Source organism: Gymnogyps californianus, chromosome 18 (assembly GCF_018139145.2).
Source record: "Gymnogyps californianus isolate 813 chromosome 18, ASM1813914v2, whole genome shotgun sequence".
Classification (NCBI taxonomy): domain Eukaryota; kingdom Metazoa; phylum Chordata; class Aves; order Accipitriformes; family Cathartidae; genus Gymnogyps; species Gymnogyps californianus.
The window spans coordinates 9,046,538-9,072,746 of NC_059488.1; the positions used below are offsets into that span (position 1 = coordinate 9,046,538).

Consider the following 26,209-nt stretch of genomic DNA (forward strand, 5'->3'; position numbering starts at 1 on the left):
GGTTGTTTTTTAATTTTCAGGTTTGGGGAAAATTTTAAAAACCAAACAAATCCTGGGTGATTTTTGGGCTAATATTTCCATAAAGGAAACAATCCATTTCTTGGTTAACTTCAACCTATTATCAGACAATTTCAGCTGAAAACCCTGATAACAAAGCAGAAAGGGAAATAAATGACTTTTTTTTTTTTTTTTTTTTGGTGGGGAAGTTACAGGATATGGTAGAAATGGAAAAAGAGTCCTGCAGGGGGGAGGATATCTTCTTTCCTTTTTTGGGGTTTGTTTTTCTTATCATTGTTGTTAATTGCATTATTAGGTTGATTCATTCCCTTAAAATTTGGCTTTCATTAGACACTGGACATTGTCACACCTGGCAGTGTTTCAGAGCATCTCCCTTTTAATGGGCTGTTGTAAAAAGATGCCACGTAATCCAACATTTGTGCAATATTTATGCAATTCCAAGTGCAGTCATGGGTAGGTTTTAATTACTGGAGTACACAGATAGTTACAATTCTTTTAAAGTGTTGAATTGTCATGAGGGAACAAATTGTCTGCGTGATGTTTTAAAGTGTGGACCAGTACCGTTACCCACCATGGAAATTACTGACTCGATGTATGGTTACGTGACTCCTTAATTATTGAGCTAAAAGCCTCCTGTTGCAAATAGAATTGTCATTCTGTTTGCAGGATATTAATTAGTAACCAAACAAAAGGAACAAATTCCTCCAAAATTGAACTTCTAGGATCATAAAGAAAAAAAATCCTTGTAAACTGAACTGGGATCATAAATATATGTGAACAAACCCCCCTATAGCCTGTCCAGGCAAAGTTTTGATATTTACCTTCAATAATTTCTTGCCAAAAGCATCCGTTTTATTGTGTCTATATGTGATGACGGAAAAGGGGATTTGACCCGCAGAGGCAGATTCTCATCTGGTTTAAATGCAGGTAATGCAGTTGTTCCTGGGTCTGGGCTAGGATGTGTCTATACACATTTATACAGCGGTTTTGTACTTCACGTGCACAGTGCGGAGTGGGTGTACGGGGGGAGGATGCCTACAGGCAGCCGGGGTGTAGGTCTGTATGTCCTCTCAGCAGACCCGTGCACCGTCCGGGGGCTTTGCCCATTTGTGGATGCAGAAGGGAGTTGGTGGGGCAACGTGTTGGACGTTCTTGGGTAAATTCACTGAGGGTATGGACATTGCTCTCAGCATTCATGGTTCTCGGGGCGCGGAGAGAACGTGTGGCCGGTGGCGTGATGGCTTTGTCCCATTGCGGCAACGAAGCAGAGACACCAACTGAGCAGTGTTTCTCTTTCTGTTGCAGCTGGCGCTGAGAGGACCAGCAGGTCCAATGGGTCTGACGGGGCGGCCAGGCCCCATGGTAAGTGAAATGGGCAGGCAAGGATGGAGCAGACCCGGCTGGCGCTGGCTCTGTGGATGCTCTGGGTTACTGGCATGAATGGCTCTTTCTTAACATGGTATGAATCTTCCTTCTGGCTCTGTTGTGGAAAAATGTAACAAATCATGTTCTCTGTCCAAAGGGACCCCCGGGCAGTGGAGGACTAAAGGGAGAAGCTGGAGAAATGGGACCTCAGGTGAGTACGGGCAAATTGAGCGACCGGGGAGATCTGGGGGAAGCGAAGGCACGGAGCAGCCAGTCCTGCTCTAGAGGCTGTTATGAAGGAGCAATTCAGTAACCCGATGCCAGCTGAGAGTAGGAAGGTGTGGCAACATCTGTTTTGTATATAAACGTCTCTTCAAGTATCCAAATGCAGATTCAAGACTTAATTTTAAGCCAACAGTGTAAAATTCTGCAGGTGGTAGTCCTTTCCTGCAAAGATATCTGCGGAGGAGTCCTGTAAATACGAGATAGGTTGGAGCGTGAGGAGTTCACTAATGCTCAGGAAATTGTTCTTCCAAGCCGTAAATCCTGCATTGAGAGAAAGTTCCCATTTTCTAATGGTGGGGGAAGTGATTTGTCTCCACCGCGCGGAGCTGCTTGCAGGGCAAAAGCTTCCTCGTGGATAAACGCCTGCAATTCCTGTCCAGAGATGCTCAGTCCTGAGCCATTCCTGTGTATTTTGAACCATGGGCTCCGCTCAAGGGGTTCACGTCCCATTTTGTAGCCCTGGTGACCCTCACAGCCCCAGCAGCGCCTGATCTGCGATGCCAGCAAGCACTGGGTCCGTCTGTTGTGCCTTTGGATGATGGCATTTCTTCCTCTCTCCTTTATGCCTTGCAGGGTCCGCGAGGCATCCAGGGTCCTCCCGGTCCGGCAGGAAAACCAGGCCGCAGGGTGAGTGTCCTGGGAGCTGCACTGATGACTGCATTAACTACAATTTCTGCTAGAAATTGTTTCTGCTGCCAAACAATTTCTGAGCACCGAGAGCGTTGCACAAGAGCAGGCTGGTGGCCAGCCGGTGGCTTGTCCAGGACCTCTCCGTCCATCTGGGCAGATGCAAATGAGGCTGAGAGTTAAAAGCCGGGCGGTGTGGGGAGAACTGCAAGCTGCAAGTTCTGCTCTTTTGTTGTGTGTCTCTTTTTTCTTTTCTTTTCTTCCCCCCCCCCGCCCGTCTCTTCGGTGTTGATGTTGTAGCTGCATAAACCCTCCGGGCTGGTTTGGACAGTCCCCAAGTCTCGGTAGCACGCAAGGAGGATCCAGTCCCCACGGGGTTTCTGGAGCTGTTATAAATCATGCTCACTCGCTCTGTTGGCATCCCCGATGCTGATTTTTATTTTATGCTATCCTCTGGCTTGTTGTGATTCGGCTTGCCAGAGGAAGAAATGAGAAAGTCTTTTGTGTGACCTACTTCTGGCTTTCTTAAAAAAAAAAAAAAAAAAAAAAAAATTATCTCATTTTAATTTGCGGACATCATCATTAGCATATGTTAAAATGTACTGGAAGATAATTATTTCAAATTAAAATCAATGACCACGTCCCAGCATCCCATGTAGTGAAGCAGCTTCGCTGCCATTTATCTCACACCCCTCATTAGTGCCAGGCTGAGCCCGGGATGTGGCTTCAAAAACAGAGCAGCATTTTTTCCCTCGCCAAGGGAAGCTGCTCCCCAGTTGGCGAGCTCAGACTTAAATAAAACTTCACTTGGCCACAGACCAAAGAGCAGATGTCCCTGCGGTCCTGCCTTACCCTTTGTGTTTGACTTTGCTTTTCTCTGTTGCAGGGACGAGCTGGCAGCGACGGTGCCCGGGGAATGCCAGGCCAGACAGGACCAAAGGTAGCGCCACGTATTTACATGCTTTTTGAATCTGCATCTGCTTTTTAGCAAGCATGAACTGAGGGACCCTCAGCAGCAGAAGGAGTCCACCTTGCTTGGAGGAGGTTGTTGAAATGGTCCAATGACTCCGGTGAAGTCATGGGCTCCACGTTTGAGAGAGGGAAGTTAAACACACACCCAGAAGGCAGAATAGCAATCTTTTTTCTTCTTTTTCTTTTCTTTCTTCTTCTCTCTTCTCTTCTCTCTTCTTCCTGCAAATTTTTTAAATTGCTGGATCCTTTTAAGAATGAAATATGCCCCCTTGGCTGCAGTTGTAGAACAAATACTTTGGAATCCCAATTATGAAAACCAAACATGAATGAGCGGTTGGAAATGTCCTAAAATATGACTACCAAAAAAATAGCTATTAACTGGGTGAGGAAATGTAGAAGGCGTGGTGAGGAATTTTAATGCTCTGTATTTTTATTTGAGACAAAAATCCCTTCATTCAGCTGTGATCTGCTGGTATTATCAAGCAAGAAAGAAGCTGTTCCACTGAAATTGAATGCAGAGAAAGTTTACTCAGGGAATCGTGTATTAGAAGGTTTAAGTACTTTATTATGTAGATACTTAAAGCTGGAATAGATGGGGTGTTCTGATACAGAGACGGGAGACTGCAAATCATTTATCCAGTAAAGTGCTTTAATGAGCGTCGGCTGCCCTCAAAGGAGTGGATGCCAAGGAAGAAGGAAAAACAGAATAACGAGCAGCGCTGGAAAGGAGAAGGAAATTTGCTGTGAGCAGAGACAGAGCGATGCTCTAGGACGTGCCAAAAGGAAAGAGCTGTTGGTTACCCTGGGTGCACCTCGGCCAGCCTTGGCCAAACCAATCTGTCCTCCGATCTGCTCGGGTGTAATCGACTTTCCTTTCCTTGCAATAGGTAAAGGATTTGCGGAAGGAAGGAGCTGGTACTGTTTTTGCATACCATTAGTATGTGAAAATACAAGTGGCTTCACCTCTTTATAGAGAAAAAGGGACTTTTCTATCTACTGGGTGGTGCTCGCTGCCTCCTGCCCTGGACGTTAGGAGATGGTGTCATCCGTAATTTGCAAACGGCCCTATGTCTTCTCTCTTTTCTGAAGAGTTGAGGCTTTCAGGAAAAGGCTGTCTCTGTGCATTCTTGTCCCCGTTGCCCCCCAGAACATGGGAGATTGGAACAGGGCACAAGTTTGGAGAGAAACCCTATTGTATGGTTCACTGTGAGCTCCCCACATACTGACCTGGAGGAGCTGCGTGGGCAGGGGCGAAAGCCCCGGGAAGGCAGGCTTCTGCTGCCTGCCTGCTCTAGGACTAATGGGGTTTTCCTTTTTCTTCCTCACACTGGAATTTCTCAACATTGCCCGTTTCCTTTGGGAGCATCCACAGACCTGGGCAGGGGATGTGAGGAGCGCACTGAGGGGACGTTCGCACGGTCATTTGCAGGCAGATGCTGGCAAGCGCTGCCTGTGCTCTGCTAGCGTGAGGTTGCATGACTTTCCCAACACGGTGCCAAGCACAAATTAACACATCCGGCCTTTTAGCAGAGCTCGTTATTTTGGGCTTGGCATCATGCTCCCCAGAAGGATGCCCAAAGCTCTGTTTGGCCCAGAGCTGCCTTTTACAGCAGTAGGCAGTGGCAGGAGCTACTGGAGATGTGTAAGAAAAGAGGTATCCTGGGAGCCGTCCTTGCCTTGGTTTGCCTTCCCAGTATCAGTGGTTTGGGGCTATATATCCCCTATACATCCCTGGTCTCACAGCTGGCGCTGTGCCTGCTCAGGCTGGGGTCAGGCAGAGCAGGCTGCTCGCTCTTTGCAGGGTAACGTGGAGATGCCCCTTTCGCAATATCCTTAAGCATCCATGTGAAGTCACCAAATTTACCAGCTGATGACATTGCTTTTTAGGTCAAAACAGATCTGTCTTCTGAGCTTGACTTCATTAAGACAGTTTTCAGAACTTATTTGTATACACATTTGTTTCCTTGGAGTGTCCAGGAGGGTTAAAAGGATGTACGGGATGGATTGCAGTAAAGCCTAGGTGGTTTGGGGACCTGTTGGCAGGCATGGGAATACTAGTGTCCAGTTTGCTCACCAGTGGATTGTTGTTTGTAATTCCATGGAGTTAAAAATAAATAAATAATTGGACTAGAAGAACCTGTCCAGAAGGGAGATGCTTTAGACCATGGAGAAGTCACCCGGAGAAGCCCTGAAATCCACATGGAAAAACATTTAAAACTGTAGGTGCTGGGGAAAGAGGGAGGAATTAAAATGACTTTGAGCTCTTTTTCTTTTTTCAATCTATAACTTTGAAATCGTCGCTGGTCTGATGGGAGGTGAAGGCTGAATGTCTGAGGGAGAAAATCAATCCCTCCTTGACACAGAAAGGAAACAAATTGGAAAGATATTCAACAGCAAGTGGAAATGTGTACTAAACTGGTTTTTCTTTTAGGGTGACCGAGGGTTTGATGGCTTGGCTGGTTTGCCTGGTGAGAAGGGAAATAGAGTAAGTTATCTTCCACTTGTCTTCTGGCCACTGTCTGTAATGAAACCTTGGCAGGAGGAGGTGGCTGGGAGGTGCTGGGAGGAGGGCAGCTATGGCTGGGGACGAGCCACAGTGGTGCAATTAGGAGAGGATGAGAGCATCCCATAAGAAAGAGGGGGATGTCACAGCATCCCTCCCAGGATCAGCATTCACATCCTGGGAAGCTGTAAGATCCTTCTGGGACTGCTTGAAATTAGAAAGGGAGAAAAAAAATTGCCTTAATAAAATGCAGACTGAAAAATAAAGCAAGAGGCAAAACCTGCTTTTAGAAAGTGCAGTCGTGGGTGGAAATTGCCAAAAATTATAATGGGATTCTTCTCTTTCCTTTATAATTAAACAATGGGGAAAAAATGTAAGAAGCCAGTTATTTTGGCAGGCTGTTCGTGCCTACCCTCCCTAGAGAGTGTAGCCATTGCTTTATAAAGTAAGGGAGCGTTTGAACAGTGGAGATTGCATTGTGATTACAAGCTACGCAGGAAAGGAAGACGGTGCCTGAGAGAGATGCTTAATCAGCCAGAAATGGAATAGCATGCCTTGGGTAAAGCATGCTATAACTGTGTGCAGAGCCCGAGTCCCTCTCCTGAAGGAGCTACAGTGCCTGCTTGGTTCCCAGACCCCTGCTAAAGAGTCACCAGTAGAATCCTGTGTGCTCTAGCCCCTGGAGGACATTAGTCTGTCAGTGCTGAAGCCCACACGTGGCCCTGAGCCAGGCAGAGAGGGGCTGCTGCCTCAGAGCACAGAGACGAGAACTGTGAGGGTATGAGTCCCTTCAGCACACGGTGCGGACAGAAAAGTCAAGCCCGTTGCTTGGTTTATCAACGTTACCCAATGTTTTCTATTGCCAGAGTGTGTTTGCCTTTTCTGAAGCTTTTTCTGCCTTTCCTGTACAGGGTGAGCCAGGCCCCCACGGACCCCCAGGGGCACCCGGAGAGGATGGGGAGAGGGTAAGTCTATCTCTGGATTCAGCAGTCCTTTGAATCCATAATTAACTCCTGTAAACAAGAAGCAGATGCAGTATCAGCCAGAGACGTGGCAAGAGCAGCCAGCACCGGCGTGTTGTCTGCTGCCCGTCGGCAGCGGCAGCACCCCGTCCTTGTGTCCTGGGGATGCTGTGCGTGGTCATGGCGAGAGGGAAGCAGAGCAGGGGGATGGGAATAAAAGTGAAAAGAAGAATTTGTTTTTAAAGATCTTGTCAGAAAACTCAATTTTTGTTAAAAGAAAAAAATAACACAAGAGAAACGTTCATCCTCTAGGTGTGCAAACTATCACTTCTGATTTTCTACGATCCAGCAAATTGCAGCAAGGCTTTGGGGAACAGAAATACCAGACAGATGTGGGAATCAAAGATTAAATTGTTCACTTCTCCTTCCACACTGTTTAGTCAATAGTCAAAGGCCTTTAGCAAAGCTCAAACTAAGCAATTACAGGTCTAGAAGAGCTGGTTTAAGAGAAGAGATTGAAAATGCTGAATCCGTGGCTGTAAGGAGCACGTGGTTTTATCGGAGGAGCGAGTATGGATTTCCCAGGCTCTAATCCCCTTCCACGATGTTTTCTTTCCACCTTTAGCTATTTGTTTCCTCTGTAAAGCACAGATAATAACACCTTCCTCGCCACAAGGTTGTGAGGATTAATTAGTTGCGGCTGTAAAGTGCTTTGAAGTTGAAAAGACCAAACCCGTGTCTTGCGGGGGAAGAACAAGTGTCTGGAGAGCTTTAATCCTAAAGAGAAAAAGAAACCACTCGAGGTGTGCGGGGAGAAAAGCTCGGAGGGCATAACTGGGAAGAAGAGCATGAATTTTATCAGCAGAAGAGGAGGGTTTACAAGGGCTGGCTGCTGGGATTGATTTCCTAAGAGGGAGCCTCAGGTTTTAGGTGATTTAAAGGCAACTCAGGGGAAGCACCATCTAATACTCCCGGGGGATCAGTGGGGCATCAGCAGGAGATGAGAGTGGAGGGGTGAGCAATTACCCCTTTGCTGCCTCTGGTTTATCTGAGGAGTCCGTGGGCTAATTTGGCTCAATCACGTTCCCAGGGCAGCGCTCCCATGCTGGCTTCCAACTCGGTTTGGTACTAAATCTTGCCGTTATTGACTCACATGCCCTGAATTGTTTCTACAATATCTTGTCTATTAGCAAAATCCATCTTTATAAACATCGACATGAATTATGAAGTATCCTTACAGTGTTTCTAATCCTCAGTAAATTCTGCCCACGCAGTATTAGTCTCCAGGCTTACAAGGTCTTTCTTATGCATGGCTGCCCTTTTATTATCGCGTGCCCAAAGAAGGGCAACGAAGCTGGTGAAGGGTCTAGAGCACAAGTCTTTTGAGGAGCGGCTGAGGGAACTGGGGTTGTTTAGCCCAGAGAAAAGGAGGCTCAAGGGAGACCTTCTCGCTCTCTATAGCTACCTGCAAGGAGGTCGTAGCGAGGTGGCTGTCGGTCTCTTCTCCCAAGTAACAAGCGATAGGACAAGAGGAAATGGCCTCAAGTTGCGCCAGGGGAGGTTTAGATTGGAAATTTAGGAAAAATTTCTTTAGCGAAAGGGTTGTCAAGCATTGGAACAGGCTGCCCAGGGAGGTGGTTGAGTCACCATCCCTGGAGGTATGTAAAAGATATGTAGATGTGGCACTTAGGGACGTGGTTTAGTGGTGGACTTGGCAGTGCTAGATTAACGGTTGGACTCGATGATCTTAAAGGTCTTTGCCAACCTAAACGATTCTATGATTACTTCAGGGAAGCTGGTTTTCTGTGTGATTATTATTTAACAAGAATGAAACACCTGTGATGTGACTGAAATATAACTGTTTTTTTCTGTCCATTTTGCTGCTTCTCTTTGTGCCTTTGCTGCTGAGCAGGGAGATGATGGAGAAGTTGGACCTAGAGGTCTACCTGGAGAACCTGTGAGTATCTTCTCCTTTGGCTTGATGTACAGCAGTGCTGCTTTGGTCAAGGTCCTGATACGATAATGGTGGTTTAGGGGTCCCGTGGGGCAGCTCTTCTGGTGCTAAGCAAGACCCCTGAGGTCCTGCAGGGACTGAGCTTCTCTTGCTTGAAGATCCATGGGAATGGCTTAGTTATTTTTGTTGTAACAATTCTGTTTTGCCTTCCCCCCCCACTAAGATGGCTACCAAGAAGAGAATATGCTTTCTGCATTTTTTTTGTTTGGTTGATTTTTTTTTTTTTTTAATGAGCAAAATTCTCATTGACTTTGCTCCCTGCTAGCATTTGAAATTTAAACCCTATAATTTTAAATGTAAAGCTTAGCTTAGATTGGTCTCGTACCTTTCCTGCATGTATTCTTCTTCCTGATATGTTATTTAGGACTCAGGTAAGTAGGCTGAGGTAGAAATTATGCATGGTAAACATATCTGAAATACAGTTTTCGTGAGTGTTCATAGCAGACTCCAGCGAGGAATGGTTTTGTCTGCTATTGCACGGGCAATGGCAGGAATTAGCCGTGCAGTTCCCTTGCCTGCATGCTTAGTTTTGTGCAGTGTGAGTGATCCCTTTTAAATCTCAGGATGCAATCCTGGCAGGATTGAGCTCAAGAGGACTTTTGCTCTGACTTCAGTGGGGTCAATATTCTGTTCACAGTGTGCAAAACTTTATAAGTCTGGAGAGTTTGTCAATATTTGGGCCTCCACGTGCTGCTAACACCGGAGCAGCTGAACCAGGGCTGGCAAAGGAGGGAGTTCCTAATATCAATATGGTTAAAAGGAGATGCTAGTGATGTTGAACAAAAATCTCCTGACCAACCCAAAGAAATGCTTTCAGGGAGTATCCCACTGAAAAGAAACAGTTGGGTTGTCAATTTGAGACCCTGAAAGCATTTTTTTCCTCAATACTGAGTATTTTTTTACTTTATTGGCAATGGCAAACTCTGCTTCTGGCTGTCTGTAGATTCTTGTGTGTAGTACAGTTGTTGGCTGCTTATTTCATCCAAAATGCATTTCCTTTGTTCTGAAAAGAACATTAACTATCTCTCATTTACCATCGGCTTTGCTTTCAAAATGTCTTATTCTGTTGTTCTAAAGCCCAGCACGGTGGCCTGAGAGTAATTGATGAGAACTGTTGGACACACTTCATGTGAGAAAGGGAAGGGTTGGCATTTACGGACTCACTGGAACTAAATTATAGACGAGATGTCTGATTAACTTCTGGGAAAGATTAATCAACTCAGCTATCTCCTTAGCACATGTCTAAGCAATAACTTATGGGTTATTAACTTCTTAAAAGCTTTTATGTGCTCAGGTAACACAGTAACAAAAGAGGAACTTAAATGATGATAATGCATGCAGGGAAGTTTATTTTTATTTCAGCAACACGAGTAAAAATATCTGTGATGGCCAGAGTAAAGGTTTAAATTGCATTACAGGAAACTTTTTGTCCTAAATCTGCATTGTCTTTTTCTCTGCCCTGAGCCGAAAGAGGGTCTTTCCAAATTTAATGGTAACTGAAACCAGTTATGGGGCTTCAAAATGTCTTCATCCTGCTCCATTTCCTTCCAGTTCCCATCGCCAGTTGATACAAGCGGGGCTTGTATCTGCTGGGGCTCAGTGTGCAAGGCTTTAGCCCATGAAGGTCTCCGGGGGCTGGGACAGACCACTTAGTTGACGCATCCAGTTTTTGCTGCAAGCTGCGTTTTTTTGCACGATCAAAATCCCCGCAGTCTCCGAGATCAGACACTTTCTTAATGTCTCCTCTTTTATCCTGTAACATTTCATTTTAATTTCTCTGTCCTCTCTGCATCATAAAAAGGGACATATAATATTTGGGCAGACAGATAAAACTGCCCATCAATCAAGAACAATTTTCCTCTATGACAGTGAGTGAGCACCATCCTTGTAAATACCCAGAGTTCCCCTACGGTCCCTAATTTAAGAAAGGGCCTGCGTTTAAAAGGTGAGCTTTCAGCTCTGCAGCTTGAGTGCACGTGAGATCCCATCCCTTTCCTTCTGCTACAAACCCACCTGAAGGCTCAAGGTAGAAGGAGGTGCTGGGGTGTGATTTGCCAAGCTTCCTATTGAATGAATACAATTCTCCTGCAATGTCTCTGCTTATTCAATGTGATGCTCCAATCCTAGCAATTTCCCTGAAGATGATGCTAGGTTAAATCTGGTGAGAAAGCTAGAAATGGAAAGAAAACACCATGATACCCGGAGTCCTGACTGGTTAAGGTTTAAGAACCAAATGCCTTTGAAAATGTACAGTTATGCTGCAGGCTGAAAACCTTTTCCAGCCTTGCTGAGTTGCATAGATTGTCAACGATAAAAATTAAATCTGGAGAGATTTTGAAATGCTAACCCTAACGATCCATTAGTGTGGTATCAGGTCATTCTTCATAATGCTCCCCGGCTAGAATACCTTGGCTGCAAAGTGTTTTGCATTACTGTATGCATTACAGGGTAATCCAGAAACATGATTAAATTAATAAAAAAAAGTTGGTTTAAGGGCCTTCTTCCAATCCAAAGAATAAATGTCTGTGCCTATATTATTTATCTTTATAATTCAAGGATATGTGCACACAGGATTTCTCTTACTGGTTTGTAAACCAAGAAAGCTGCTGTTACTGCAAAACCAGCAAGGTCATTGCCGTGCCAGCCCCGACGCTTCCCCGGGCAGAGCGATGCTCAGCCGTGCACGAGCTCACCCCGATCCATGCTCGTGGCAGCACGGGGGGGCACTGGGAAGGCTTAACCCCGTTTGTTTCCCCCAACAGGGACCTCGAGGACTGCTGGGACCGAAGGGGCCACCAGGACCCCCGGGGCCACCGGTGAGTTCCCGAGGCTGCTGCCCTCCTCAGGCAGGCAGCTGAGCTTTCTGGGCAAAATACCCTGTCCCCATTAGTCATTCAAGCAGATAATACAGCTGTAGAATTTTATACATCTGCGCAAAGAAAAGAAGTGGTATTCAAAAAAAAAAAAAAAAGGACTTTTATGGCTCAAAGTCCATGTTCTCCCCCATTTTCAGTGGCGTCACGTCCATTTACGGCAGCTCAAGATTTGGCCCACCTGAGTAAATATTAATGCCTCGCTCAGGCTGAAAGGGAAGAATGAGAGTTATTAACACAGTGGCTTTGCTATTAACTTTTGCCTGAGGGCTGGTGAGACTTTAAAGCAGTTTGTTCATATTTCGGGCGAAAGCCGAGGAAAGAATGTGCCGTTTTTTATTCGGGAGACAGTCACCTTATCTGTCGTGCGCTGCTGGAAGTGCTGATGCAGGGGCTCTCTCCGTAAATCACTGCAGCTCGCTGAAGTCCCAGAACTTAAAAACCAAAACCCGGGCTGCTGCTAGAGCTAAAGGGGTCAGCATTTAATGGTGAGCGTTGTGAAGCCCTTAACCACTCCTGGGACGTGAAGACATCTTTGCTTTGAGCTCCTAGCCCTGCTGAAATTTAATGAGGGTTCAGGATCTGCTCCAAAACTGTCTCATCTCCTACGAGCATGCCGTTACACTCAGGTACCTTGCCCTGCCCCAGAGCAAAATGGTGGCAGGGGAACCCCCAGCGTGACATCTCCAGTTGTAACTGTACCATGTTACCCCCTTAATGAAGATGCTCGGGGAGTGTTTGACCCCAGTTGCCTTTTGTTTTGGCACAAGGCAGCGCAGCCCCATTGCCTTCACCCGCTGCCTTGTTGAACGATGCTTTCACGTCCTGAGCGAGGTCTTTTGTCCAGTTTTTCCTTTTTGTTTGCTATTCCATGCCTGCTCGCTGTTGGAGGCAATCTGGCTGCGGTACTTAGCCAGGATTTGCTCGGCCTGGCGCTGATTCTGCCTCATAGGCAGGTTAAACCAGTGGGGAAAACACCGAAATGACTTTTTAAAGTGTAAACTGGATTCGTGGAATTGGCTGCTTTACCAAACACCTTTAGGAAATTGTTCCCTTTCCGTGCGGCCCAAAGGGCCTCCTGATTTTTTGTTATTTTTATGGCAATTTCTCTGCTTTTGCGGTGCAAAATAACGAGATTTTCTTAGTGCTGTTTTCAAATCTTTTCTCAGGGTGTGGCTGGTATGGATGGACAAACGGGTCCCAAGGGGAATGTGGTAAGTTTTCACTGCAAATTTTACAGACGGTTCAGATATTATATAGAGCGAAATGTAAAATGTGCTCCATTAAATTAGATTTGCTAATTGCTTTTTAGCCTGGTCTAGATTCCTATCAGAGCCTGTGAAAACCGCAGAGAGCATCTTCCTACAGCAAATGGATGTTAATTTATTATAATTTCTGATGGAATTACACATTATTTCCCCATGAAAGATCAAACATTTTCATCGAGATGTGTGTTGTTCTAATGAATATCAAAATATAGTAATTTAACTGAGAGGAAAAAAAATCTTTATGTGCCTCATACTTTGTACTAATCGGATGAAATGGACTCCCTGCAGAAGAGCCAATGCAAAGCCAGGTAGCGTTAAAGCCCTGCTCAGCTCATTTGGGCTGCATGTCCATGCAGAGAAGTGAGCGTGCCCTGAAATAACTTCACTGCTCCCTATCCCACTGCGGAGAGAAGCTGTTTCCCTTTCCCAGGAGCTCTCTGTTACCGGCGGTGGGTTAGAAAGGGTGTTGAGATGCTGCGAGAGGGTGCGGGGCTGTGCAAGGGGGCAGGAGCCACAGTGCCCGAGGAAGCACCGGCTCCGCTCTCGCCTTTCTTGCCTTCAGCTCTGCCCTTGTCTCCTCGCAGGGTCCTCAAGGTGAGCCGGGTCCCCCAGGACAGCAGGGTAACCCGGGTGCTCAGGTAAGAGGAAGACTCCTTTTCCATGGGTAGGAAAAAGGAATGATAATTTTGAACAAGCTTCGCTCCCCCGCCAGAGACGGGACCAGCAATAAGGGGATTTGCTGGGAATTGGCTTGACGATACGCCACTGGCCCAGAATCTTCCTGAAAATGCTCCCAGTTTCAGATCCCCTTGGTTCTCACCTGGCTTTTGCTGCCATGATGCAAAGCCAAACCCAAGTCCAAGTAGTCCTTCGGCCGAGCCACATCTTGTGGCTCATGTCTGATTTCTAGCGTCCCACGGTCCAGTTGCTCTGGAGCCAGATGGGTAATACAGATGTCCAAGCCTTGCTCTCAGCCTTCTCCACGGCTCTCAGCAAGTCTTGCTCCTCCGAGCATCTCTGTTTCCATCCTAGGGATGAGCCTGGCTGCACACGGCAGAGCGGTGCAGCTCTCCAGAGGAGGCATGCCGTGCAAAAATGAAATTTTATCGTCTCTTGTAAGACATTTTGAGAATGAATGGAGCTGGGAAATCCCCAGCCGTCGCAGGCACTAGAATGATGCTCAGCTGAGGCACTGCCAAAATGCATTTGGAAGGAATAACTTGTTCCTTAATGACCCTAGTTTTTTTCTTTTCACAGGGTCTTCCAGGTCCACAAGGCGCGATTGGTCCCCCAGGAGAGAAAGTACGTTTAAATACTGCAGCTCTGACTTAAGACAACTGTTGCCATTAATATGCATTTGCTACTTCAGCTGCTCCTTTGCCCCATATGCAACATCTGTTTGTAGCCGTGTCTATGAAAGTCTAATGCCTCTCATTCCAGACAGAAGAGAGACAAGAAAGCATAGTTTACCTCTAATTCATAATATTTGCATTCATTTCCCCTCTTAAGAGAAACATTTTGAAGGCAGCCTATGGTAAAACATTAGGAGAGGACTGAAAATTGTCTTTTTCTGTGGGCTAAATGCCTGGAAGTCTGAGCAGGATGGTAATGGGAAGAGCCCATGGATTTGGCTCGCTCAGCTGAGATCCCCTCCCTCTGCCTGCTCCCCGCCTGCGCCAGCTCTCTCTGATTTTCCACTGCTGTTGACGTGGGGTAGGTGCCGGCCTCGGTTCCCCCCAAGCAGCCCTGGGACCATCAGGATTTAAACAAGGGGAACAGTTTTGCCTACAGAGCAGTAATTCTCCGGGTGTTTGCTCAGCTCCCGTTGAGCGGGGACACAGCGTGCATCCCGGTATGTGCACCAGGAGAATCCCCTGCTTGCGTTGGCAGCGTGGGGTGGACTCGGATTATTGATAATTCTCCTGCGAAGGAGCACATTAGCAGTTCTGCCAGATAAAGGGCTCTCGGGTTTCAGTGCTGAGTCACTCGCAACAGCAGTGGCACTCCTCAGTGGCGTTGAGAAATCAGGGGGTTGCTTAATTAAAAAGGTAATCGTTGAACGGTGTTAAAGCAGCAAGCACAGTCAATTGGGGCAGCTCCGCTCTTCCTTTGCCAGTTAATTGCCTTGCCATTTGTCACCAAAGAATGGGCATTTCTCGGTCCAGCGAGCCCCGTAGTTTGATATCCTCCAGCTTGTCCTTATACACATGTGCAGCATCGTGCCCATTTTGCAGGACAGCAGCTTGATGCCTTGGGCTCTGGCGTCTCCTGTTGAGCTCTCATTGCTGTATCGCGTCTGTATGTGTGAGGTGCTGGTGCTAACGCTGCAGCATCCCAGGATGCTGGAACAACTCTGCCCACAGAAATAAACAGACTCCCTACTAGTCGTGGCAGCTTTTCCAACAGACTCACCTCTCTGCAGCCTCTCACAGCTAGGAAAAGCAAGAAATGTGTCAAAAAAGCCGTGTCCTCTGAAGACTCTGATCATTGCAGCTGTTGATTTTCTGTTTGTTTTTAGGGGCCGCTGGGCAAACCCGGTCTTCCTGGCATGCCTGGTGCAGATGGTCCTCCGGTAAGTCATCCTCTCCTGGGTCTCTGCTTGGCACCAGGGCTGCGGGGCCTGATCCTGCACCCACCCACCCTGGGGTGCACCATGGGCTTGTGAAGCATGTGAGCCTGCAAGGTCGGGCTCACCCTTCCCGTGTTTCAGCTGGGTTGAAGGGTTTGAGTTTGAGAAGCGCTGTCCCTGCTGCAAGCTTTGCTCGGCCTCGCAGTGCAGCACTAGGTACTTCTCGCCATCTCTTCGGGCCTCTCTTTCCCCTCCTCCTGTTTCTCCTCTCTGTTTTACGTAGGTCGGCAGCTCACCGAGGTAGGGATGGTCTCCTGTGTGTGTATGTTCATGCGTACCGCAGCACTAGCACGGGGTGGTCCTCATCTCGCTCGGGGCCGCTGGGCACTGCTGCAGAACGGTGATAAGAACAGGTTGAAATTGCATGTCAATGTTGTATTCTTGCAGCTTCTTCCTAATCCTACTTTAAACATCATTTGCTCCTTGCTCTGGAAATTGGTCTTAAAAATCTTTGGCCTTTAAACCTGATCTCGTTTTCACGCACCTCAGAGGCACCGGGTTTTAAGAGTGACAAATGTAAAATAGTTACATTCCACTAATGCAAATGCAGAGCATGGCAAAAAAAAAAAAATTACATTTCCCACCCTGGGATTATCATTCCTACGGAGGGCATTTTGAACACTCATACAATTGTTAGCTGAGTCAACAGAGCAGCTAAAGCAAAGCCCAGAACATCTCTAAAGCTGTAGCTTTTGATGTGAAATTCCTGGAGCAGCCTCCAGGGAAGTTCAGCTGGAGAAGATGCCAGGTCTATTTTTATGCAGACTGAAGGCTGTATAAGACCTGCAAGCTGAGCACGTGTGGGTGTGCATGGACATAAGTCCTTTGCCACAGGTAGCCCTGTTGTTTGCAGACAGTTTGTAGGTTTGTAAGCATATGGGTTGCTCTTTCCAAGGATAAAAACCCACCCATGTTCTCTTTATAGAAATTGGTCTTGGAAGATATCTGCAAATCCCCAAGGGCCTGAAGCATCTCACTGCAAAAGCCAACCAAGTTGCTCATCAATTTTTGATCTTAGTAGCAGTAATGGAGATGGGCATTTTGAAAATGGTGATTTAGCGCAGAATGGACAAAGGCTTTTGAAATCTTGCTGCACTTCCATTTTGCCTCCCCTGGGGTGCAGAGAGATATCAGGAGCTGAAGGCAAGCATGGTTATATGACCCCCGTTGTGCTCTGATGCTCTTGGTGCCATTTAAACCCACAGGACAAATTCATATTGCATTTTCTCCTACATTTTGTTGATGTAAAACCGACACCTGTCATTTTGTTTTGTTATTAAACCCGCTTGTTTTATGAAATCCGGCTTGTCTGACATTCCCATTCTGAAGACTGATGATGGAAAATACTCTTACAATTTTCCTTGTTATATTGGTAGAAAGTCATTTGTGTATTAAGATGAGAGTTAATAAGTAAAGAAACCCTTGAGTGCAGAAGGTCTTAGTGGCTTTAGAGGAGAGGAGCTGGATGTGCTTTTACCATCTTTATAAAATAAAAGGTCCCTGGGTGTGCAGTGAGTGCCCTTGCAGGGGCTTATTGCTTTTGTACAGACATTGCCAGCCAAAGAATCATCTTCCATCCTGGCTCCATTTTGGTTCTGACAGTAGGGAAATCAACACTAAAAACTACTTCATGAATTTCCCCCGTTTCTCACTAACCCTCCAAGCTATATCTGAGGCAGTTCACGCTTTTGCTTTCTACTGACTGCAACTCCAGTAAAAGGCTTCTAAAGGCTATGAATGAGAATGTATTGGAAACTCTTGGATGTTGAGTTATTCAGCATCAAATCCTAAGAGGAATGCTGGCTAGCGTCCAGCCAGTTGGCGTCTAACGGGGTGCAGGTTAGCTGAGCATTTGTCATGAGATCTTGTAATGGACTCCAGGAATTAGGAAATTAATGAGGGGCTCTGACCAGTCTGGGCGTCTTGTGACCTTCACAAGTTTGCTAACACACGGAGTTAATTTTATCTGTTTTCCTATCTGCAAAATTTATATGCTGCTTGCTGCTGAACTCACTGAGGTGTTCTAATATGTGAAGAATATTGCAAAATGGTTTGTGCTGCTCTGCTGAAAGGTAGTGAAGAGTAAAAGTGTAAAATAGCCGGGTAGAATACCACCAAAGACCCAAATGCAGCTCTTTTCCTTTTGGGGAAAGCTTACTCTTGCCGGTTGGCTTCAGGGGGGCTGCTTGTATTGGTAAGAGCTTCCTGGAGAGCAACTGTTCTCTTTCAAATAAATCGTAGCTGCCTGAGCGAGCTTGTTGGCTTCCGAAGCGTTAGACGTGCACTAAACCCATTTTCCTCTACTCTTTGTCTCTTTTATTAATAGGGTCATCCTGGCAAGGAAGGTCCTCCCGGAGAGAAGGGGAGTCAGGTAGGTGTCAATAAGATCCTCACCACTGCTAAGGGGAAGGTAGCTGGATGGAGACAGATCTCCATGGGGCTCCAGGGATGGCCAGGCAGCCAGGGGATGTCGGTCAGTGGAGGTGGCAAGAAGCAAACCCTGTTGAAATTTGAAAGCTGAGCCCAGCTTTCATCTGCCTGGGAGTCTCTTCTGGTGCTTGGGCTGATCTTTTCTCAACTCCTCCCAGCTTTCCTGGCAAGCAGCACTCTGTAGCCCAGCGGACGTGAAAACTGAAACTGTGAAGGGAAGCCTTCTCTTAATCAGACACAAACAAATATCCTTCGTGGCACAGGGAATGCAGAAAATAACTGTTTTTGTATTCCTGGTCTTCCTTTTTCTTCCCCTCCCCCTCAAAGTCTCTCTTTAACAATATATTTGAGAATATTGCTGGAGGCTAGAGTCCTTGAATTATACAGTCATCCGTCTGTCCGGGAGATTTGCCATCTGCATTTCCGCTGTGTCCCATTCAGTTGAAAAACAATACATTTGTCAAAAGTCTTTGATTAGAGTGCAGTCCGGTTTGATGGATGTCCGCTTGAGCCTTGCTTAGGCTCTACACAGAGCACAACCCACAGCCGTTTGTCCAGTTGGCATCACACAAGGCTGAAAATTCAAACATTGGCCTCTGCAGAATATGACAAGCCAATAAGCAGTTGTGCCGGTGCTCCCGGTGCTCGGAGACATTTAGCAAATGTCAGGGAGGTGATCTCGGAGCGGCGCTTGTGCTCGAGTTCTCTAGCTGACGTTTGCATGAGGACTGGGATGCTGGTGGACCTGTTGGCTCCGTCTGGCTGTCAGGCTGGAAAAAATTGTCCGTCTCTGGCTGGGAGAAGTGGAAGGGTATTTGTTTAGTTCAGGGAGTTGAGCAAAATAAAAGCCAACTGGGTTCAATAAAGAATGTGATTTATTTGCAGGCATAAGACAGTGTGGCAGCAAGGGTGGGAAGGAGAGTTTTTGCAGGGCACGTATCGGGCACTGTGTCCAGCACAGCTCGTGGTGTCCCTGGGGATTTGCAGCTTTCAGTGCAAGAAATGGAGCTTTGTGACCATCTCCTCTCCCACAGAGCTGAGGCCAAAGGATATCACCGTGAGGCTTGTGCCTCAAGCAGTAACTCCTCTCCGTGATCATCATCATCACAAGCTCTGCTGCGTTACTGCAAAACCAGGATAGTTTTGGAGGGGGGAGACAGCAGAACATGTTCTTCCTCTCTCAGAGAACTTGTTCTTTTCTTTAATCCAAAATACAAATCACCAATCTTATGTATAAATCCCCCTTCTAACAAGTTGTTGCTGTCTTGTCTCTTCTCTTCCTCTTTTCCTATCGTACGGACCTTTGCCGTTGGCTCAGCCCAGTGCACCTGCTTGAGGTGACGTTCCTGTAGCTCTCTGCTATTTTGAGCTATTTTTAGATGGCCACTGCCATTTCCACCCGGTCTGAAGCAGCCGGATGGCTGGGATATTTGTTTTCCATACATTCTCCTTATTGCTGCACCTTTGTGTTGATTTTTGATATGTTTTTCTTGTTTGCGTTTTTTTTCACGCCAGGGTCCACCAGGTCCTCAGGGCCCCATCGGTTATCCAGGACCACGCGGAGTCAAGGTAAGGAGGACGCAGAAACAGTGTCCGTGGTGTTGCTTGTTCAACTCGAGTTCTCCGGCTTGTGCTGGAGATGGATGCTGCCAGTGGGCACAGATGCCCTCCTAGGGCACTTAGGGCCACCCCAGTGACCAACTGTATTTACCGCTCGAGTGCGCCTTGGTCCAGGGTCTTCTCTCAGGCCATGAGGATTACAAGGCCCCTGTTCTCCAGTAACCCCTCCTAGCATCGTTGAGCGCTTTGGAGAGATTTCTCTTTTAATTCTTCGTGAGCATGGCTCAGTCCCATTCCAATCGTTTCCAGTTTACAACCCAAGTAAATCTCAGCCAGAATGTGAAGACTTTAACAAGGCTCGTTAATAAAACAAAATAGCCTATTACTAAAACAAAGCAAGCTTTTCATGCTCCTGATCCAAAGCCTTGTTGGACAAAGCTTGTGCGTCTCAGCAGTGTGCTTTTTCCCTAGACTGAATTCCAGCTCTTTCCTCGCTCCTGCTGCCTGCGGTGCTTGCATGCTGATGAGAAGGCAGTGGGTATTTTTTTTTACCCCATTCAGCTGTGGCTGTTATGCCCATCAAGGTGTATTAGTTCAGGTGCAGATGCATCCTGCATCCCAAAGGTCCAGTGAATCTGCAGAGATCTGTGCTAGCAGATACAAACACAGCTTGGGGACTGACTATAGGTGAAGTTAAGTCCTCTTAAACCCCCTTGTATATTTTTTTTTTAATAGCAGAAATCCATTTGCTATTCTGCCTTCAAAATTTAAGCAGGATGTATTTAGCCAAAGCAAGCTTTCATCTCGTTTCTTGCAAGGTTGCAGATTGAGACATAGTGGCCCATTAGGGAATGGTTTGCTGTTGTGTTTACCACTAAAGTGGAACTGTTCCACATTAGAGTGATCTAGAGAAAGCGTGTCATGCACCAAACCCGTAGTGCCTACAGACAAGGTTTTGCTTCCTACAAGCGGCGTTCTGTTAACTGCACGAGCCTTCCGTTCGGGGAAAAAATGCGTCTCATTGGGTTTGCAGCTATAAATAACTTTTAGATCTTGCCTCGCTTACCAGAACCCTGTCCTGCTGCACAAATTTTGATATACTTTTAATTATACTTTTTTTTGACATTCTAAAGAGAAGAAAAAACTTAAAATACGCCAAGCAAAATATTATTCCTCAAAAAAAAAAAAGCTTCTGTTTTTTATTGCAAGAGTTGCATTGCACAGTACAGCTGGTGTAGATACCTGAGGGTGATGTTTTATCCCCAGAGGCAGGATAGATGGGCAGCGTGGGGATCCAACAGGTTTGGGCTGGTGACATAGCAGGGGGCAGATCCTGACCACACTCAGCACCTCCGGGCTGAAAACCATGGACTGATTGCCTTGGTGAAGCTTTGGAGGGCTTCTGCACCATGTCACAAATGCCCACACCAGTCGTGTCACTTCCACCCCCCCCGCTTTTTGGTGCCTAAATGTACTTTAAAAAAGATAGTGCATGCACAGAGGTGAGAACCATGGTAAAAAAAAGCCAAGCTTAACCTTTGTGGGGGTGTTAGACACGGGGCAGCATGGAAATCTCTGGCTATACGCTCAGAGATTTTAAAATGGATTCACTTCCCAAGTGCCTGCGCACAGCTCGAGCACTGGTTTTTCTGTGAATACTCAAGTGAACTCAGCGTGCTGGCAAGGCATTTGTGGAAATGTTTTTTTGGAAAATATACGCAGAAAAACTTTTTGTAGTGAGTTTTGTCCCTGGAAATGTAATTTCTGGGCAGGGAATGGGCAGAGACCACCAACCACACCTGCCAGATCAAGTCGGCAGGGGGTTGTGACTGTCAGGTACTCACTGGTGACCCAAAAACCAGATGTCAGCGGCTGATCTTTGATTAGCAATATGTTTAGGAACATCACAGTTTGCTTGAGATACCATTGCTAACATTGGAGGCAGCAAAAATCACCATGATTAACGATTCTTCACTCTTAAGCTTACTTATACCCTTGTAACATCTTGTTTTATCTCTTGCAAGGGAGCAGATGGTGTTCGTGGATTGAAAGGCACCAAAGGTGAAAAGGTGAGTTAACACTGTATGTTTGGATTGATTTTTCTACAGCCTCCGAGCATTTTTGCAGACCCATCCCACAGGATGCTGCCCATGACATTTTCTCCTGCACAAGGGGTTTCTCTTAGACGAGCAGGGGGCTGAGCACCCAAAGGACTGGTAACCTCTTTATTTTTGGAGCGGGTGCAGGCTGGGTACCTGCCGTGATGTTCTGCTGTGTCTTGGCTCGGACCTGGGGGTAAGCGAGCCTCCGTGGCGTGTTCAGGTTTCGAGCTGTTTGCTGGGGCCAGCCGTTACTGATAGCTCAGGGTCCAGCATCGAGATGATTTCCTCCTGACAAAATTTGCACCTTGAGTGATTCGATGGAGCTTGAAGGGTTTGTGGTGTGTTACAGCTGGATAACAGTGTATGGGATGTGCTGCCCAGCCCGGTCATCAGAGCAGCTTGTGAAATCCAAGTCAGTAAGAAAGTCAACACAGTCTATCGCTGCATGTCTCAAAGATGCGATTGGTTTCTCCCAGAGGAAGAGCAGGAGGTGGAGAAAGATCTTGCCCAGTCCCATAAACAGATCCGTGTTCCTTCGTTCCTGCCCCTAGCAATTCAGCAGCAAAGCCAGCAGTTTTAGCTAGGGAATCCTGGCAGGGACCTTCCAAACTTTCAAAGTCTTTCTGGGAACTGTGTCTTCATTGCCTATGAGAGATTTGCTGTAGGATGAAATACATTATTGATTTGAACTCTGCAATTAAACCTTCTTGGCTGAAAGAAATACTGCCACTGTCCTAGAGGTTGCCTCAAAGCGTGGTGTAAAACATCCTCTGTGAAAATAAAACCAGTTGTTCTTCAGAAATAATTGGTTCCCAGTACTGGCAAGGTGTTGTTCTTTACGTCGGGCCAGATTTTGTGATTTTGACTTGCAGCCAGGACGGGAGGTAGGGAATACTTGCTGTGATCCCCTGGGGGACCTCGGCAGTTGCAGCCTAGCTGGGTTTCCATGCCCGTTTGTGCACACCAAAGACTTACAGAAGCCAGTGTGACATGCAGTGTGAGGACTTAATCTTGTCCTCCCCAGGTAGGGGCCATACAGTGAGGCTAGAGAAACCTTTTTTCTTTTTTCCATCTATACACCCTGTCTGTTTTTTTTCCCCTCTCCATTATTTAGGGTGAAGATGGCTTCCCTGGCTTCAAAGGTGATATGGGCATCAAAGGAGACCGGGTAAGAGTCTACGACCAATGTGATCTTGTTGTGCTTTGCCTTTCAAGCCTGTGCGTTATCGTGCAAACATGGCTCAGGGCGAGCAGCAAGGTGGGCTCCTGTCGGAGTCCTTCTGGCATGTGCGATCTTGAGGCAGGAATGCGGGAATTTCGTGTTCACCTCAAGCACAGCAGTTGTAAATCCCTAAATTTGCTAATCCCACCTTGAAGGTAAGATAAAACTGAGTGATAGAGGGCCCTGTCTTGCTGCTTTGACTGCTAGGAATACTGCGTGATCCAGCTGTATCATGTACTTATTTTCAGTATCTCTTTTCCCCCATAATATTACATCTGGAGTCTGGTAGACATCTTTATTTGCTGAGCCTAATGTCCTTCCATACCATCAACGTGAAGCGTAAAGTTACCAGGAACACACTTTAATAGAAACCAAAGCAGCGCTGTGAAAACTGCCAGGGGTGGAGTGTTATATTAGGCTCGTATCGTTAGCAGCAGGGCACATTGCCTGGTCGCAAAAACTTTTAAAATCGACCACCAGAAACCGCAGATCACGCTCGGATGCAGGCAGCGGCTGCAGCCCGTGGCCTTGCAGCTTGTCTGTCCGTCCTCCATGCCCAGCCCTTGGGGACGGGGGCTGTCCTCATCCCCTCTCCGGGTGGTGCATCTCCTGGGGCTTGGTGTTCCCCAGAGCTCTGAAGCCCTCCCAGGGATCAAGAGAGCTCTGCTGTCATTCATCCCTGTGTTTAAGGGAAAAATGAATGCCTTGCGTGAAGGCTTGTAAAAGTAGAAATCAAATCCTCCATTTGTCCTGGCGTTTAACTATGTAATTGAACAGTTAAAATAATTGGAAACTTCCCCAGCCCCCACTTCTCGCCAAGGAAGAAGGGCCGAAGGTGGCATCTCAGGGAGGTGACTCCTGTCCTTGCCAAATGCAGATAGACGTAAGCTCCTTTAAATAAAGCTCGCGACTCCAGTTCCCACCAGCAAGCTCTTTGTGTTTTATGATGAGCAATGAAAGGACAAGGGGCACTTGAGAGCTTCACAGATAAATCTGCGTCCACCCAGCTTCTGGTGAGCGAGAAGAAGGCTGCCTGTGTTCGCAGCGTGGAAGCATCTCCTGTTACCCTGTGTGACAAAATGACAACTGTTGTTTTGTGTGCTGAAGCCTGCAGTGTCACAACAATTCACGTTAATAGCTCGGTCCTCTCCGCTCTCAGATTTCCTAATGATTTTCAGCACAAAAGCGCCAGCCCAGTCTTTCTTCTCCAGTTGCCCGGTTCAACCCTCAATTAAACACTTCCCAGGGCTTGCTTGTGCATCAAACTGCGATTTGGGAACCGGGAGGTGGGTAAAAGGGTGCATGGCAATCAGAGCTAATGAAGGCTGTTTCGGTGGAGCGGTGCTGCGTGTAGATGGGATAATTGGGCCACAGGAAAAGACGGCTGTTGTTGGAGATAATGGCTAGGCTGTGTGAATGAAAGCTTGGTACTCTAATAACGCTCTGCAATTTACAGTCTCGTCTGAGCCTCTTGGTGAAGACCAGCTTTCTCCAAGAGTTGTATTAGCAGCTCCATGGAGTATCTGATTGCAGCCGTGAGGGTACTGCTGTCAGCAAACACAGGGTCTGGGACCTGCCTGCCTTGTCAACGCTTGTCTTGTGATTAACAGGGGGAAATTGGACCTCCTGGCCCCCGAGGTGAGGATGGTCCCGAAGGTCCCAAAGGTCGCTCTGGCCCCAATGGAGATCCCGGTCCTCTTGGTCCTGCTGGAGAGAAGGTGAGTCTCCAGGATGGAATCACCCAGGGATGCTTTACAGTAAAACCCACCTTTCTTTGGGTGTCTCAAGTGGGTGGCCAGGGCAGTGCCCAGCGTAGGGGGGCAGTTTTAGGGCAGAGGGACGAAGAGGAGCTGCGGGAGCTTTGTGTTAAGGCTGGCCTGAGTTGTTCAACACAGAGACCAGAGGAGACCCAGGGGAGATGGTTTTACTGCAGCGGTGTGACTTAAGCACGTTGAAACATTGGTCTCTTTGGGTTATCTGCTTGGGTACAATGTCTTGGAAAAAAGACCAGAGGAAAAAAAATAGAGAAAGTGAAAGTATCATGGACTCCAGTCTGAGTTCTAGGTGCATCCAGTTGGAAAAAAAAAAAAAGATAGCAAAAAATAACCATTCCCCACAAGGTCTCAGATGCATTTACAGTGCTCACTGTGCATCAAACCCACTGGGCTTCCCCCAGGGAGGGCAGAGGATGATCGCAGTGCCCTGACAGCTTTATTCCACTCATGTCGTGTCTGCTTTGTTCTTGACTTCTCTGCACTTAGCATCTCCCCTTTCTGCTGGTGCAAACCTGAAGCTGCTCTCAAGGTCTCTCTTGCCCACGCTAACACGTTTTTATTTGTGTTTCAGGGAAAACTCGGCGTGCCAGGACTGCCCGGCTACCCGGGCAGGCAGGGCCCAAAGGTAACTCGGCCGGGTTCAGCCCCGAAGAGGTGCGGGGCGTGCTGGGGAGCCCAGCGGACGCCAGCCGAGCTCCGATGGTGGTGCCGTGCAGAGGGCTCAATCTGCTAATGGGACGAGGTGGAACGGCAGCGTTCGCCACCGCGCAGTTCCCCACTTCCCACCCATGCAGGACAAATTTATAGATGGGTAAAAATAGCTCCCGGCCCTTAGCTGGTGGAAATCAGTGACTGGTTCTGTATCGCTTCAGTCTCCTGCAAAGCGGTGGGAGGAGATGCGGCGGGAGAGGGGCTGCAGCGCGCGAGGGCGTGCAGCGCTGCTTTGGTGATGGATATAAACAGGCTCCATGTGAGCTTTCATGCTAGTGATAGGCATAATAGTCCTCCTTCTTGTATTACGTTTTATATCTTCAAAGATCTGCACTAGTGTTAACTAATTAATTAAGGAGAATAGCTAATGAATCAGGGTCTCCCTGAAATTAAAATAAAACTGCCGTTTGCAGATTTGCCAACATCCTTTGTATCTTATCTACACGCCCACCTTCATTTGGGCCATTTTCAAACGCTGTTTTTAAATTAAAACTGTGAATTCCACTACATAGACTAAGGCTGCAGCCCAGTTTTTACATGCCCTGGAGGCTTTGGAAACTTATGTTTTTGTTAACTTTTTTTTTAAGAATCTTATTTTATTATTCATGTTCATTGCTTGAAAAAAAAAAAAGCAGGCTTGTTTAACACGGGAGGCATAATTATCTGCAAGAGATTGTTTCCTGGTTGTGGTGTTGATGGTTTATTTTTTAATTTGCATTTTATATCTGGGGTAGGTTTTTTTTTTTTTTGCGTTTCTTTGACTAGTTCATATTTTAAAAGCAGCAGCAGCTATTCTGCAGGCACTCACATCAGAAAGGAACAAGACAGTTAAATTTTCATGTGCAACATAGTGACTTAGGAGCTAAAAACCAAAAGCCTGCCTGTTCCCCAGG

General features: G+C 46.9%; 1 protein-coding gene across 1 annotated transcript in view; it reads left to right on the forward strand.

Moving 5' to 3' along the window:
- COL5A1 (collagen type V alpha 1 chain) overlaps nucleotides 1-26,209 on the forward strand; it is a 181,551-nt gene that overhangs the window by 116,228 nt on the left and 39,114 nt on the right. Inside the window, 18 exon segments of the mRNA XM_050907940.1 lie at nucleotides 1,324-1,380; nucleotides 1,541-1,594; nucleotides 2,242-2,295; nucleotides 3,182-3,235; nucleotides 5,699-5,752; nucleotides 6,682-6,735; nucleotides 8,645-8,689; nucleotides 11,509-11,562; nucleotides 12,789-12,833; nucleotides 13,472-13,525; nucleotides 14,145-14,189; nucleotides 15,406-15,459; nucleotides 17,843-17,887; nucleotides 19,462-19,515; nucleotides 21,531-21,575; nucleotides 22,723-22,776; nucleotides 24,441-24,548; nucleotides 25,177-25,230. Coding sequence (XP_050763897.1) covers nucleotides 1,324-1,380; nucleotides 1,541-1,594; nucleotides 2,242-2,295; nucleotides 3,182-3,235; nucleotides 5,699-5,752; nucleotides 6,682-6,735; nucleotides 8,645-8,689; nucleotides 11,509-11,562; nucleotides 12,789-12,833; nucleotides 13,472-13,525; nucleotides 14,145-14,189; nucleotides 15,406-15,459; nucleotides 17,843-17,887; nucleotides 19,462-19,515; nucleotides 21,531-21,575; nucleotides 22,723-22,776; nucleotides 24,441-24,548; nucleotides 25,177-25,230 — 984 coding nt within the window.